At 49.5% G+C, this 14,410-nt stretch overlaps 1 protein-coding gene across 9 annotated transcripts in view; it reads right to left on the bottom strand.

Moving 5' to 3' along the window:
- CTIF (cap binding complex dependent translation initiation factor) overlaps positions 1–14,410 on the bottom strand; it is a 314,944-nt gene that overhangs the window by 103,529 nt on the left and 197,005 nt on the right. For 6 of the 9 annotated variants that reach the window (XR_014075152.1, XR_014075153.1, XM_081563483.1 and 3 more), the window contains one exon: positions 1,804–2,290. Coding sequence is in view for 7 of the 9 variants with exons in the window: in XM_081563483.1 (XP_081419609.1) it covers positions 1,804–2,290 (487 nt within the window). In the remaining 2 variants the exon portion in view is untranslated. Of the gene's footprint in view, positions 1–1,797; positions 2,291–14,410 lie in introns of all 9 variants that reach the window. The other 3 variants (XM_081563478.1, XM_081563479.1, XM_081563481.1) reach the window with 1 other exon arrangement.

Genomic DNA, 14,410 nt, shown 5'->3' with positions numbered 1-14,410 from the left:
TTGAACCTAGTCTCTGTCTCTAGTTGGATGGCTCAGGGAAGTGGCTTCACTCCCTGGGCTTTAGTTTCCTCCCAGATACATGAAGAGGTTAGATTAGATGGTCTATATAGCTTTCTTTGAGTCCTGCCACTGCCCGAGCCCACGTCCTCCTGGTCCAGGAGTTCAGGAGGCTGGACCTGAGCACAGTCTTTGCAGCTGAAATACAGGCATCACGGATCTATCTTATCTGTTCTATCTCTCCCTTCCTGCCCCATCCCAACCATGGACAGGAATAGTGGTCGGTATGTAGAATAACCACCCACAAGGGTCTTCTCACAGGTCGTGACATTTGACCTTCAGTCTGTCTACAAGGCAGTATTACACCACCTTGTGATACCCATTTTACAGATGGGTAAACTGGGGGCATGGAGAGGTGAGGTGGCTTGGCCAAGGCCACCTAGCCAATCAAAGCAGAGTGAGGACCCAGCAGGTTTGGTGGACTCTAAAGCCTGTGTTGTTTCGCTCTGTGGCACCACGGTTGCATTTAGCAGAACCGAAGAGAACTTAGCAATTCTCTCTCTGGCTGGACTGAAGCAGTCTGTCCAGGAAACTCTTCAAGCAGAGACCATACATGGCATACACTTGAGAACCTCTCCAGGTTCCTACCTTTGGGACGTAAGGAAATAAAGGATGCTTTCTCCAGGACCTCACAGTGCCTGTCCTGTGGGGAGTATGGGTGGGCGCTCAGGGCTGTAAGGGATGCCAGAAGCAGCATGTCAGCTTCAGGAATTGAGCAGGGACGGGGTCTGACTTGCCTTGCCCTGACTGAGTGTGGACCTGGCCCTAGGAGGTGAAAGTTGGAGGAGAGAAGGCAGTAGAGAGGCGGGGGAGAAGCCCGGAACTTCGAGCTCCGTGGAAGACCCACAAAGAGGACACCATGTAGCCTCCCCAAGCCTGGGAAAGCTGGGGGCAAGCTGGCCTTTCCTGGGAACACTTCTTCTCCAAGGTGAGCTTACTTGCACCCGTGGCTGGGGATGGGGAGCTGGGGTGAGCAGAGTGCACCCAACGCTGCCAGGGACAGAGCCCCAGCTCTCCTCTGGAGGCCCAGAGCAGCTCTTCCTGAATGTGTGAACCAGGCTCTGGAAGCCAGAGCCAGGAGTAGGGTGAGGAATCGGACGCTCATTCCAAATTTAAGGAGCCCCTCCTTCTCAGGGCCATGCCGGTGCAGGATGGACACCTGAGTGATGCTGACAGTGAGTGCCTCCTTAAATCTTGCCCCCCCCTTCCCTGCTGCAGGTTGGTGAGGGAGGGGAGTGGCAAGGCTGAAGCCAGCCTGCTGCACTCTGTTCAACCCCCCATTGCTCTGCCCTGGCAGGGAGCACAGCCTGGCTGGTACTCACCTTGGGAAGAAGCATTCTTATCTCATAGGCTCTTGTGTTTTCCCCAGATGCCCTTTAGCACTAACAGGGTGGCATCCGCCACCAGATAATGCTGGGGGGGGAACACCAGGCATTCTCTGCCACCCTCCCATCACCTGGAGGCACATTCCTCTTCCCCCACCCTCCCTTCTCAGGCTGGGGGCTGGTACCAAGTGTCCAGCTGGGCTTCTTGCAGGGTGGAACGTGCTGGAGGGAGCTCACACGCAGAGCTGGCCATGGGTCTGCCTTCTGGGGACCAGGGGTCTCTCGGGCAGCAGAGACCAGGTGCTGGTCTCTGCCTCCACACAGCTCCCCAGGCCCGCACCCCCAAGCCCTTCCACCCAGGTGCCTACCTCATGCTGTCCTCCCTGGTGCAAAAGAACAAGGAAAATTCAATTACCGGTACCTTTTCTTTCAGCCTTCGCCGCAGCCTGTCTTTGGAAGACTGGAGCAGGGTAATTTTGGGGCGCTCCCCGCCGCGCTCGGGAATAATACTGTCTTTCAGCTTTGTCTCGGCCTCTGGACACCCCGGCTGCAGCAGGGTGAGCCTCTCGGAAGCCGCTGGGGCCAGGGCATCGGGGCTGCGGGGGGACTCGAGGCCGCCGTGCCCAGTGTCCCCCAGGGCGTCCTCAAGCCTGGGGCTCTCCGTGGTCACGGTCTCTTTGGTGCTGCGGTGGCCGCCTGCCTTCCCCTTGTCACCGGAAGGATGCTCCATGCTGCTGTGGTGCCAGCGCCGGTTCTGGCTGTAGCCGTGGTGGCTGGACCTCCCTGAGGGGTGGGGCGCCGAGCCCCCCTGGTAGGATTTCTGGTGGTCCCTGTTGTGTTTGGCACTGCCCGGCGGGTGGTCACCATGCTGCTGGGGCTTGTTCCCTCCTGGGGGTCTCTGCTGCCGCCTGCAACCAAAGGGGAAAGACAAGAGAGGGTCACTGGGGCCGCTGGCCAGGGCCCCTATGTCCAAATACTTGCAGAGGAATTCATTGCTTCACTCCTTCAGTACTCTCACTGAAGGCCTCCTATGCACCAGGCTCTGCAACGGGGCCTGGGGTTACAGCAGAGAATATGACAGACAGGTCCCTATGATTACTCAGGATTTAAGCCAACTCTTGAACTAAAGTAAGTATTTTATTCCTTTATTAGAATATGCATTAATACATGTGTAGGACACAAAATTAAAGTGATACAATTAGAGTGTACAGCGAACCCTCCTGACTGTTCCCAAACACCCAGTATGTTTCTTGAAGCAACTGTTCCCATTTTGTGAATATATTCTTTGCGTGTTCCAGGAAAGATGTGTACACAGAACTGCGTTGGATAGTGAAAATGAAAGTCGCTCAGTTGTGTCCGACTCTTTGAGACCCCATAGACTATACAGTCCATGGAATTCTCTAGGCCAGAATACTGGAGTGGGTAGCCTTTCCCTTATCTAGGGGATCTTCCCAGCCCAGGGATCGAATCCAGGTCTCCAGCATTACAGGCAGATTCTTTACCAGCTGAGCCACAAGGGAAGCCTAAGAATACTGGAGTGGGTGGCCTATCCCTTCTCCAGCGGATCTTCCCGACCCAGGAATCGAACCGGGGTCTTCTGCATTGAAGGCGGATTCTTTACCAGCTGAGCTACCAGGGAAGCCAGAGATTCTCCCATGGAACAAATCTGAGGTGTGCAACACGGGACAAACCCCAAATGTTTTGATCTGCAGACTAAAACAGAGCAAGGGGGTGGCATGTATTCTGGGGACCCTTCAGTCTTGCGCCAAAGGGCTGCTTCTGTCACTGAAGTGCTCCTGCATTCCACCTGTTTTGCCCTAATGGTGTTTTCCACGTCATAATCTTATCTGAAGCGCATTTGGAGAACAGGATAACCATGAGCCTCTCAAAGTTGTAAAGTGAGTGAAGAAAGAAGCTCTACATTCTAGCAAATGAGCCTCCCATCTCGTTCTGTGATCCATCTCTTCACCCACACAACAGACCTTCGCCGCACTGCATTTTATGAACAAACTGTATTTACTTGCTCTAAAATTATTATTACTTATATAAACTCAATTTCGACATTCACTTGATAATTTGTAACTCTGAAAATTTGGAGGTATCTTGGGTTTGGGGTTAAATGGATCATTTTCCCATTAAAATTAATGAAAAAATTTTCATTGAAAAGCTTTTTCCTTCTACCAGTATCAAATGTTGGCGAGGATGTGCAGAAAAGGGAACTCTTGTACAATGTTGGTGGGAATGCAAATTGGTGCAGCCACAGTGGAAAACAGTATGGAAGTTTCTCAAAAAATATGACCCAGCAACCATATGACCCAGCAACTCCACTCCTGAGTATATATCTGAAAAAACCCAAAACACTAATTTGAAAAGATATATGCACCTCAATGTTCCATAGCAGCATTATTTATAATTGCCAAGACATGGACACAACCTAAGTGTTCATCAACAGAAGTTGTGGTATACACAATATGGAATGCTACTCAGCCACAAAAAAACGACAAACATTTGCCATTTGCAACAACACGGATGGACACAGAGGGCATTATGCTAAGAGGGAAAAGACAGAGAAAGAGAAACACTGTATGATATCGCTTATATGTAGAATCTAAAAATACAACAGACTAATGAATATAATTAAAAAGAAGAGGGATTTCCCTGGCAATCCAGTAGTTAGGACTCTGCCCTTGCATTGCAAGGGGCACAGGTTCAATCTCTCCTGTGGTCAAAAAAAAGAAGCAGACCCACAGATATAGAGAACAAACTAGTGGTTACCAGTGGGAAAAGGCCATATAAGGGTCGGGGAGTGGGAGGCACAAACTCTTGGATGTAAGATAAGCTCAAGGATGTGCTATACAACTTGGGAAATATAATCCATATTTCCCAATAATTGTAAATAGAAAGTAACTTTTAAACATTGTATAAAAATAAAAAAAATGAAAAGAAAAGCTTTCCCTAGGTGGCAGGGTTTTCAGGAGGAGTTAAAATTGTTAAGTGAGGGTTTCCCTGGTGGCTTAGTGGTAAAGAATCCACCTGTCAATGTAGGAGGCACAGGTTCCATCCCTGGTCTGGAAAGATCTCACATGCTGCAGAATACCTAAGTCCCTGAGCCACAACTACCGAGCCTGTGCTCTAGAGCCTGGGAACCGCAGCTACGGAAGCCCACGTGTCTATAGCCCGTGTTCCACGAGGGAAGGCACCAGGGCGGGAAGTCCACGCACCACGACGAGGAGCAGCTCCTCACTCGCCGCAAATAGAGAAAAGCACCCGCAGCAATGAAGACTCAGCACAGCCGAAAATAATAAATACATACACATTTTTAAAAAGCACTTTTAAAAAAAATTTAAAAAATGAAGTTGCCAAGTGAGAGACACACATATAGGTTTCTTTTTGTTTCCACACAAACAGTTAACTTATAACACACTGTATATTAGAAGCAGAAATGAGTATGTTCTTGGAGGAAAATTCGACAGTTTGTTACAAAAGCCTCTAAAACATGTAAACCGCTAGCCCTTGCAATTTATCCACTTGTGACAATTTATCCAAAGGAAATAATCAAAGCACAGGGATGTAGGCACAGGGATGTTCATCACAGTCGTGTGTAGAACAGAGAAAAATGGACAGTGAAACAATGAGCATGGTGAAAAAGCTCACTCTGTGGCAAGTGTGTTGTGTGTGCAGCCCAGTGCTAGTTTTTATGGCAAGTATTTATATGCATAGAAAATCTGGAAGGACACTCAACAAAATGCTAACAGTCATTATCCCTGGGGGATGGGATGAGGATTTTTCTTTTTCATTTGTGTTTTCTAAATGAACATAAATTTATTTTTCTAAACTTTTTATTGTGGGATAATTATAGATTCAAATGCAGTTGTAAGAAAGAATGCAGAGAGATTTTTTTGTATCCTTTTCCCAGCTTCCTTCCATGGTAACATCTTGCAAAACTATAGTTCAAGATCACAACCAGGATTTTGACACTGACTCAGTCAAGACACAGAACATTTCCATCACCACAATCTCCTGTGCTGTGTTGCCCTTTCATAGACACATTTACTTCCCTCCCTCCTTAGCCCCTGGCAACAACTAATCTAGTTTCCATTTCTACCATTTTATCATCTCAAGAATGTTATATACATACAGTATGTGACCCAATGGGATTGGCTTTTTTCACTTAGCATAATTCCCTGGCGACCCATCCAGGTGATTGCATGTATCCACGGTTGTTCCTTTTTTACTGCTGAGTAGTGTTCCATGGTATGGATATATCAGTGAGTTTAGTCATTTACCCACTGAAGGACATCTGGGTTGTTTCCAATTATTGGCTATTGTGCAGAAAGCAGCTGAGAAAATCTGTTCACAGGTTTCTGTGTGGACATAGTTTTCATCGCTCTTGAATAAATGCTTGTGAGCACCATTGCTGTGTTGAAAGGTAATTGCATATTTAATTTTTAAAGAGGCTATCAAACTGTTTTCCATAGAGGCTGTACCAGTTTACATTCCCACTAGCAATGCATGAGAAGTTTTCACCCATTGTTTCTTTGGGTCATTTTCAGTTACACCCTTTTTTTCTGCTACCTCTCGGATGACATGCCTGTTGGATTTTTGGTTATGGTCTTCTAGGTCTGTGAAGCTAATTTCATTCTTTTCAGTGTATTTTCTCACTGTTGCTCAGACTAGATCATTTCTATTGTTTCTTTTCCAGGACACTGGTTCTTCCCTTTGTGCCCTCCATTTGGGTGTTGAGTCCATCCAACTGAGTTTTCCTTTAACTCTGAAGTTTTCATTTGATGCTTTGTTATATCTCCTACCTCTTTGCCGAGACTTTTTTTTTTTTTTTTGGTGTATCAGGAGGGTTTGGAGTTGCTCTTTGAAGCATTTTTATGCTGATTGCTTTAAAATCTTTGTCAGACAATTTTAACATTTCTGTTATTTCGTTATTGACATGTATTGTCTTTTTACATTCAAGTGAGATCTTTCAAGGTTTTGGTATGACAGGAGATTTTGGCTGAAAGCTGGACAGGTTGGCTATTATCTTATGAGACTCAACTTAATCAACTCTTCCTGTTTGGCTGGCTTCTTCTGCTGGCATCCTCTGACCTTGGTCTGGTAGTAGAAAGAGCTACACTGTCTCATTAGTGCAGGGTTTGGGGGAGAAGTCAGGTTCCCCACCAGGTCTTCTTTGACACCGCAAGGGGTGGGGTACTCTTTAATGCCGCCCACAGTGGAGGTTCTGGTTCCTCACACAGACACCTCCCTGGCCAGGAGGAGAAGGGTGCCTCACTGCTGCTCCCCACGTGGCCTCCACTGACACAGAGGCAGGGGTTCTCAGTGACCCCCAGGCATGAGTCCCAACTGCCCACTCGGCTTCCCTGACCCCACCCTGGCGGGGTTTGGGTGCCTCATCACAGCCTAGCGAAGGTGGAATTTTGTTCCTTCGTTTGGCCCTTCTGGCACGGGTGGGATGGAGCTAGTTTTCTCTAGGGCGTTTGCCTGAAGTAGAGCAGCTTCTGCTGAAGAGCTCTCTGTCTTAAGAGGCTGCTCCTTTCTGGTTTGCTGGCTGCAGAGGGCAGGCTTTCGTTGGGGCCATTTTGGTCTGTCTGCACCTGTGGTGGTGTGTCTGGGTTGCCAAATACTTTCACTTCAAGTCTGAGATTAATGAGGCTTAGAAGAAAACTCACTCACTGCTGTGTCACCCCTCAGGGGCCAAGGTCCCCAGCCAGTCTGCCTTCTCTCCGTCCTTCAGTGTTCTCTTGTGTTTGCCTGTATACATAAAAATCCAGGGGGGTTAGATGTGTTTATTTTAATAATTTGAGTCAATAGGGCTTCCCAGGAGGCGCCAGTGGTGAAGAACCCGCCTGCCGATGCAGCTTAGACATAAGAAGATGCGGGTTTGATCCCTGGGTCGGGAAGATCCCCTGGAGAAGGGAATGGCAACTCATTCCACTGTTCTTGCCTGGAGAATCCCACGGACAGAGGAGCCTGGCGGGCCGCAGTCCATAGGGTCACAGAGTCGGAAATGACTAAAGCAACTTAGCACGGCACGGCACAGACTCAAAAGAGGCAGCTCCTTCATCCAATCCCACCACCACCACCGACAGGCCTAAGGCATTCAGTTTCCTTCCCTAATGGTCTCATTCGAAACACAGCCATCAGCATGGGCCTAACACTCAGTTCTGGAAGAAGGTCAGTCTGCATTCATAGCAAGGGAATCCGTCAGCATGGGCACCTGGGCAAAGGGCAAGAGGGACAAGGTGGGCCCCACCAGCAAGGTGACTCACTGAGCCAGGCTCCTCCCAAGACCACCAACTGCCTTCACATGTGCCGGACACCCGAGACACGGGTCAGCTCAGGGGTCTGGACCCCCTCATTCGAGGAAGCCCTGGGAAAGCAGATGGAATTCCACGGCCTACCAACTCCCCAGGACTTTTTCTAAATTCTCCCTACTTTCATTTTTTAAATTTTGTTGTTGTTGTAGTGTCGCTAAGTTGTGTCTGACTTTTTGCGACCTCACGGACTGGAGCACGACAGGCTCCTCTGTCCTTCACCGTCTCCAGGAGCTTGCTCAGATTCGTGTCCACTGAGTCAGTGATGCTATCTAACCATCTCATCCTCTGCCACCCTCTTCTCCTTTTGACCTTCAATCTTTCTCAGCATCAGGGTCTTTTCCAGTGAGTTAGCACTTTGCATCATGTGGCCAAAGTACTGGAGTTTCAGTTTTAGCATCAGTTCTTCCAATGAAAATTCAGGGTTGATTTCCTCTACAATTGACTGGTTTGACCTCCCTGCAGTCCAAGGGACTCTCAAGAGTCTTCTCCAACACCACAGTTCAGAAGTATCAATTCTTTGGCACTCAGCCTTCTTTTGGTTCAACTCTCACATACATCCATGACTACCGGAAAAATTATAGCTTTGACTAGACAGACTTTTGTCAGCAAAGTGATGTCTCTGCTTTTTAATATGCTGTATAGATTTGTCATAGCTTTCTTTCAGTCTTTTTCATGGCTGCAGACACTGTCCGCAGCAATTCTGGAGCCCAGGAAAATAAAGTCTGTCACTGTTTCCATTTTTTCCCCATTTATTTGCCCTGAGGTGATGGGACCGATGACATGATCTTAGTTTTTTTGAACGCTGACTTTCAAGCCAGCTTTTTCACTGTCCTCTTTCACACTCATTAAGAGGCTCTTTAGTTCCTCTTTATTTTCTGCCATTAGAGTAGTATCATATGCTTATCTGAGGTTGTTGATATTTCTCCTGGCAATCTTTAACTCCAGCTTGTGATTCATCCAGGCTTGCATTTCACATGATGTACTCTGCATAGAAGTTAAATAAGTAGGGGAACGCTATACAGACTTGTTGTACTCCTTTTCCAATTTTGAATCAACCAGTTATTCCATGTCCAGTCCTAACTGTTGCTTCTTGATCCACATACAGCTTTCTCAGGAGACAGGTAAGGTGGTCTGGTATTCTCATCTCTTGAAGAATTTTCCACAGTTTGTTGTGATCCACACAGTCGAAGGCTTTAGCGTAGTCAATGAAGTAGATGTTTTTCTGGAATTCTCTTGCTTCCTCCATGATCCTGTGAATGTTGGCAATTTGGTCTCTGGTTCCTCTGCCTTTTCTAAACTCAGCTTGTACATCTGGAAGCTCTTGGTTCATGAACAGCTGAAGCCTAGGTTGAAGGATTTTGAGCCTAAGTTTGCTAGCATGTAAAATGAGTGCAACTGTACAGTAATTTGAACATTCTTTGGCATTGCCTTTCTTTGGGACTGGAATGAAAACTGACCTTTTCTATTTCTGTGGCCACTGCTGAGTTTTCCAAATTTGCTGACATATTGAAGGCAGCATTTAAAAAGCATCATCTTTTATGATTTTAAACAGCTACTTTACACTGATTGACCTTTTTTCCTTCCACTCTCTTTGTTCTTTGAGTGTGAGTAATTTTTAAGCCCAGAGAAGAACCTTGGAAATTCCCTGGCAGATAATGCTTGATTCTCACAACTTCTGTCATCCTTATTTAGAATTTTTGTGCTGCCTGCAGCTATGGCCCAAAGAATGCCCCCCAAAGGACGGTTGACCAAGCCCTTCCCAGGATCTGTCTTGAAACTGGCTTCCTACTTGCCGTATCAGGAATTCCCCTCTCTCTGCCCAGCATCCTCCCAGTCCTCCTCCCCACCTCTCAAAAAATCCCACCTCTTTCCACCCAGAGGAGAAAGGAGGTAATTTCTACATGGTGGTCAAGATCCTGGAAAGAAATCAGCCTAGGTCTTGCAGAGTTTCTGCTACTGATTTCTGGAAATTGTGCGGGGCCTGGAACTCCCTATTCTTCTGGTTCAAAAAACCTTGGAGGGACTTCCCTGGTGGTCCCATGGTTAAGAATCTGCCTTGCAATGCAGAGGACTCAGGTTTGATCACTGGTTGGGGAACTAAGATCCCACATGCCACAGCGCAACTAAGCCCGTGTGCCACACCTACTGACCCTGCCTGCCGCAACTAAAGAGGCTGTGTGCCCCAATGAAGATCCTTCGTGCTGCAACTGAGACCCAATGCAGCCAAATAAATAAATCAAAAAAAAAAAAAAAAAAAAGACCTCGGGACCAGCCAGTCCTGTCAACAAAGCTATGACCAGGAAGAATGCCCCAGGTTGCTGAGCACCGGTGGGCGTTCTCAGACTCACTCTGCCTGAGTGGCAGCTCCTTTGCACATGTGGAGTGATGTCTGCAGGAGGGAAGGAGAGGCTTGGGGGTCCACCTTCGAGGGTCTGCTCCTAAATGCGGAGACAAGACTCATGAATGCAAAAGCAGGAGGGCTGCTATGGGGCTGGACGACAAATGAGGTTGGCTGGGTGGCCCCGAGGAGGGCAGGGAAGATGTCCCTGGAGGAGGGGCACGGGGCACGGAGCCCCTTTTCCTGCTTAGTTTTCAGGGTTAGTGACTGTTGGGACTGGTCTCTAGGTGCAGGTCAGTCAAGAACCTTTCTTCCCATTTTACAGATAAGCCAACAGAGGCTCAGTGAAGAGAAGTCCCACAGCAGAGGGCCTCGCAGAGGCTCTCAGGGGTGTGTCCGGCCAAGTCAGCGGGTCACGGCTCCCAAGCATCCACCCTCCTGTCTCCCAGGTGCCCTCAGATCCAGCCCCCTCAGTAAAGAAATGCTGAGCTACCACGGAGACTCACCGTGCCGATGACCCCATGAGGCCCACGTCCTTGGCCTGGGAACGGGCAGGGAGCGCCCGAGCCCCTGGACCAGACTTGGGGCTGGGCTTCGGGCTCCAACAATGGAGGCCCAGCTCCCCTGCTCTGGCCATTCACAAATATTTGTCAGCGGTCACTGGCTGAGCCAGCCAAAACCAACTCCTCTCTTCTGTGTTTGCTGGCCCTGGGTTTCGTCGATACCTTCCTTCAGGGGCCAGCTGGCTGCTCACCGTGAAACCTGTGGGTTTAGGTTTGGCTGATCTGGGATGAGCCGCTGTTGCTCCCAGCGGCAGGGAAGGAAGCCGCATTTGGTCTCTGATCCCCGGATATGTGGGTCCAGGTTTTGGAGACACTAGACGTGCAGCCGTGTCAGCCAGAAAGGGCAAAAATCCACCTCAGGATTTTTGCTCAGTATGTTTCAATCTCGGGGTGGGGGGTAGCTTTCTCTGGTGGGGGCGGGGCAGGGGGGAATGGCTTAGGAGATAAGATTAATATTCCATTTGCGCTCCTGGCAACACCTGCTGTTAGGAAAATAATACTTGTTTATTTTTTGAGAATGGAAATTGTCAGTATGCTTTTTCCATCACTCATTTAGTTTATTCTCTCTTCTTTGGGTTCTGAAATCAGATGTCTTGTTTCAATCTCAGACTGCTCTCTTTTATTAAGAAGGAAAAAAAAAAAGTTCTCGAAAGACCACAGCTGCATTTTGAGAGGTGGGTGTAGGGAGAATAACTTCAGATTTTGTTTTTAAAAACGATTTTAACAGCAGTCCAAAGGCAGACAAACGTCTCTCTGTTCATTTTTTATTTCATAATCTTTCCCAACTAGATATTCGGAGGGCCACCGACTTATTATGGTTCTCACAATGTCAGACACTTCACCACATAATTTGTAGGTCTGCTTAAAAATTTCTGAAAGCAAAATTCCAAGGGCAAGTGGTTTGAAAACTATGCACGGGCTCATATTTCTTGCCTTCAGAAAAAGTGATGACTGCTTATTACTAGCTGAGGCGCCTCCATTCCTGCCCACCTACACACGCCCCACACGGGTCCCACCTCCTCTGCCCCAGCCTCTGAGATGGAGCAGGGGCTGAGCTGAAATGAGAGGGACATTTGGCTTAGTTCGGCAGGCGGGGCGCGGAAACAAGGGCCGCCCGCCACACACGGCTGCCCCAGTCTGCAGAGAAGGGGAAGCTTAGCAAGGAAAAGCATAGAGGAGACACACTTCCCTCTTCAGGGAGCCAACGGAGGGAGACATGACATTGGTTTAAACCACAATGATCAGAGTAGCCTGCATTCACTGAGCACCTACGATATACTCGGGGCTGAAAGAAGTGCTGGAAATCCACTGAGTCTGCTCTGCAGGACACTCCTCCTCTGTCTGTCTGTGGGACTACAGCCAGCTCCTAGTCCGGCTCAGGGGGGCGGGGCGGGGGGGGACGGTGCAGGGGTTCACCCCTCTGTGTCTCTGTCCCTAGCTGTACTGGCCTCCAGCTCAGGGGTGGCTGTGAAGATGGACACAAGGGACAGCCTTATGGATGAGAAAACCAAGGCTCAGAGAGCTTGCTTCGCTCCCCTCAGGGTGTCCAGCTAGTTAGCGGCAAAGCCTGTCCTGGAATTCGGATCTGTGTTTCTACTCTAAGGTGCTGCCTGAGACGCTGCATGACTGGATTTCACATGACTATTCTGAGGTCTCAGGAGGTCTCAGGTCTGGAGAACCGGCGCATCACTAGCCGCTTAGACAATGGAACCACCTGTCATTGCCATCATCCACAGGATGCAGGGACCGCAGCACCCTGGCCAGCTCGCTCCCGCACCGGGTCCCCTGACAACCCTCGAGCGGCATCACGTGCTTCAGGAGCACTCCTGCCGCTGTGGACGGTCAGCCAAGCTTCAGAGGCTCCCACTCCGGCAGATTGTGGGGCTCCACTTTTGGTCAGAGTCGGGTAGGAAATGATTCGGGGCTGAGGTCCCTGCCTAGCTGAGGCAAAAGTTCATGCAAGGAGCTCAGTCTTCCACAGCACGGATGGAGAGCTTTAGAAACCAGATGGTCACCTGGCCAAAGGGATGCTTGGAGTGGAAGTGAGAGGGTCTGACTCTGGACCCTGAGGCAGAGAAAGGACTTTCCTCACCAACTACAGAACTAAATGAATGAAGGAAGGAAGAGGCGAAAAGGCAGGTTCATTTATTGCTTCATTAATTAAACTTGTTCCAGGCTCTGCCTGGAGGTTAAGCAGAGGTGTCAATGGGCTTGCCCAAGGCCATGCAGTTTCTGGAACACTCTGAGGGAAGCTGGGAGTTGGGAGGGGCGGTGTGTATCATAAAAGCTGTTCAGCTGGCTTTAAGGAGTCTCTCAACACCTTTCCTAACCTACGCAGACTTCGAGGCCCAGATTTGCCCAGGAGCCTTCCCCCAGCTCCCAGGATGCCTCCTCTATCTCTAGACTCCTAACGAGATCATAGTCTGGCTTCCCTAGTCTCTGCAACCTATGGCCTAGTGCATTCCTCTTGCACACCCTTAAAAGCATCTACTTTATTCAGAGCCTTTTCTAAATCTCTGCCAGGGGTCTGTGGTGGGGCTGGGCACTCCTTCATGCCTGAAGTGAGCCCCACAGCAAGCCAGGTCTTGGGGACACAGTGATGCCTCTGACACAGGGCTGTGTCCTTACAGAGCTTAGGATCCATGCAGAGAGACAGACACCACTCCATTAATTACAGAAACAGGTATCTGGCTACAACCAGGCACAAGAGTCATTGAGGAAGGGAGGCAGAGAGTAGCACAGAGGTCTGTTCTAGTCTGAGCCTGGACACAGGACTGGCCCCACGATCTGTGGGACCCTGTGCAGAAACAAAAATGTGGGCCTCTTGTTCAAAAACTGTCCAGACAGCTACAACAGAGCATTAACACAAGCGCAGCCGTTGGGAGCACGAGTTGCAGCACAGACTGCACACCCGAGAAGCCAGCCCTGCCAGGAGGGCTGCCCCGAGGAAGGGACTGGAGCCAAAATCACAAGGATGCAGAACAACAGTAATGAAAACACGCTAACATGCATGAAGCACTAACCATGGGCGAGCACAGCTTTCACTTACCCCAGGAGGGCAGGACCGCTGTTCACGCTGTTTTACAGAGACATCATTGAGGCATAAAAGGTGAGTACTTGCCTAAGGCCACACAGCTTGCAAGAAGCAGCCCTTGGTTTGAACCTAGGTACTCTGGCTCGAGAATGAGTGCCCTCAACCACCATGCTCTCTTGCCTCAAGGTTTTGCTGCATGTTCCAGGGTTCTGGGGTTTCCCAGGTGGCACAGTGGTAAAGCATCCACCTGCCAATGCAAGATACGCAGGAGACTTGGGTTCAACCCCCAGGTTGGGAAGATCCCCTGGAGGAGGGCATGGCAATCCACTCCAGTATTCTTGCCTGGAGAATCCCATGAACAGAGGAGTTCCGTGGGCTACAGTCTGTAGGGTCACAAAGAGTCAGATAGACTGAGCAACTGAGTGTGTACGCATGCACCTGGGTCCTGAGGGCGTGCGTGCCCGCACACCACCGCTGAGCAAGGAACCCAAATCTGGAGAACCCCAGGCCATGGCCAAGGCCAGTGGGGGAAGGGTCATGGGCTTGGCACACACCACACACGTGGTGCAGAAACAAAGGCTGAGCCGGAGGCCTCTGGGGACAAAGACGGCTGAGGCCAGAAAGAGGGGAAAGCCTGGGAGGGCTCTGGACCTGGCGCTCTGAGTCGAGGTTTGGAAATCCGGCCTTCCAGCCTTGGCTCCAGTGCGTCTGGGGAAAACCACAGAAGCCACATGTGGCCCTCGGGTTTCCATCTGCCCTGGGAACAG

The sequence above is a fragment of the Giraffa tippelskirchi genome, chromosome 14 (assembly GCF_054371585.1).
Source record: "Giraffa tippelskirchi isolate mGirTip1 chromosome 14, T2T-mGirTip1v1.2.pri, whole genome shotgun sequence".
Classification (NCBI taxonomy): Eukaryota; Metazoa; Chordata; class Mammalia; order Artiodactyla; family Giraffidae; genus Giraffa; species Giraffa tippelskirchi.
This window is presented reverse-complemented; position numbering and strand designations above follow the sequence as displayed.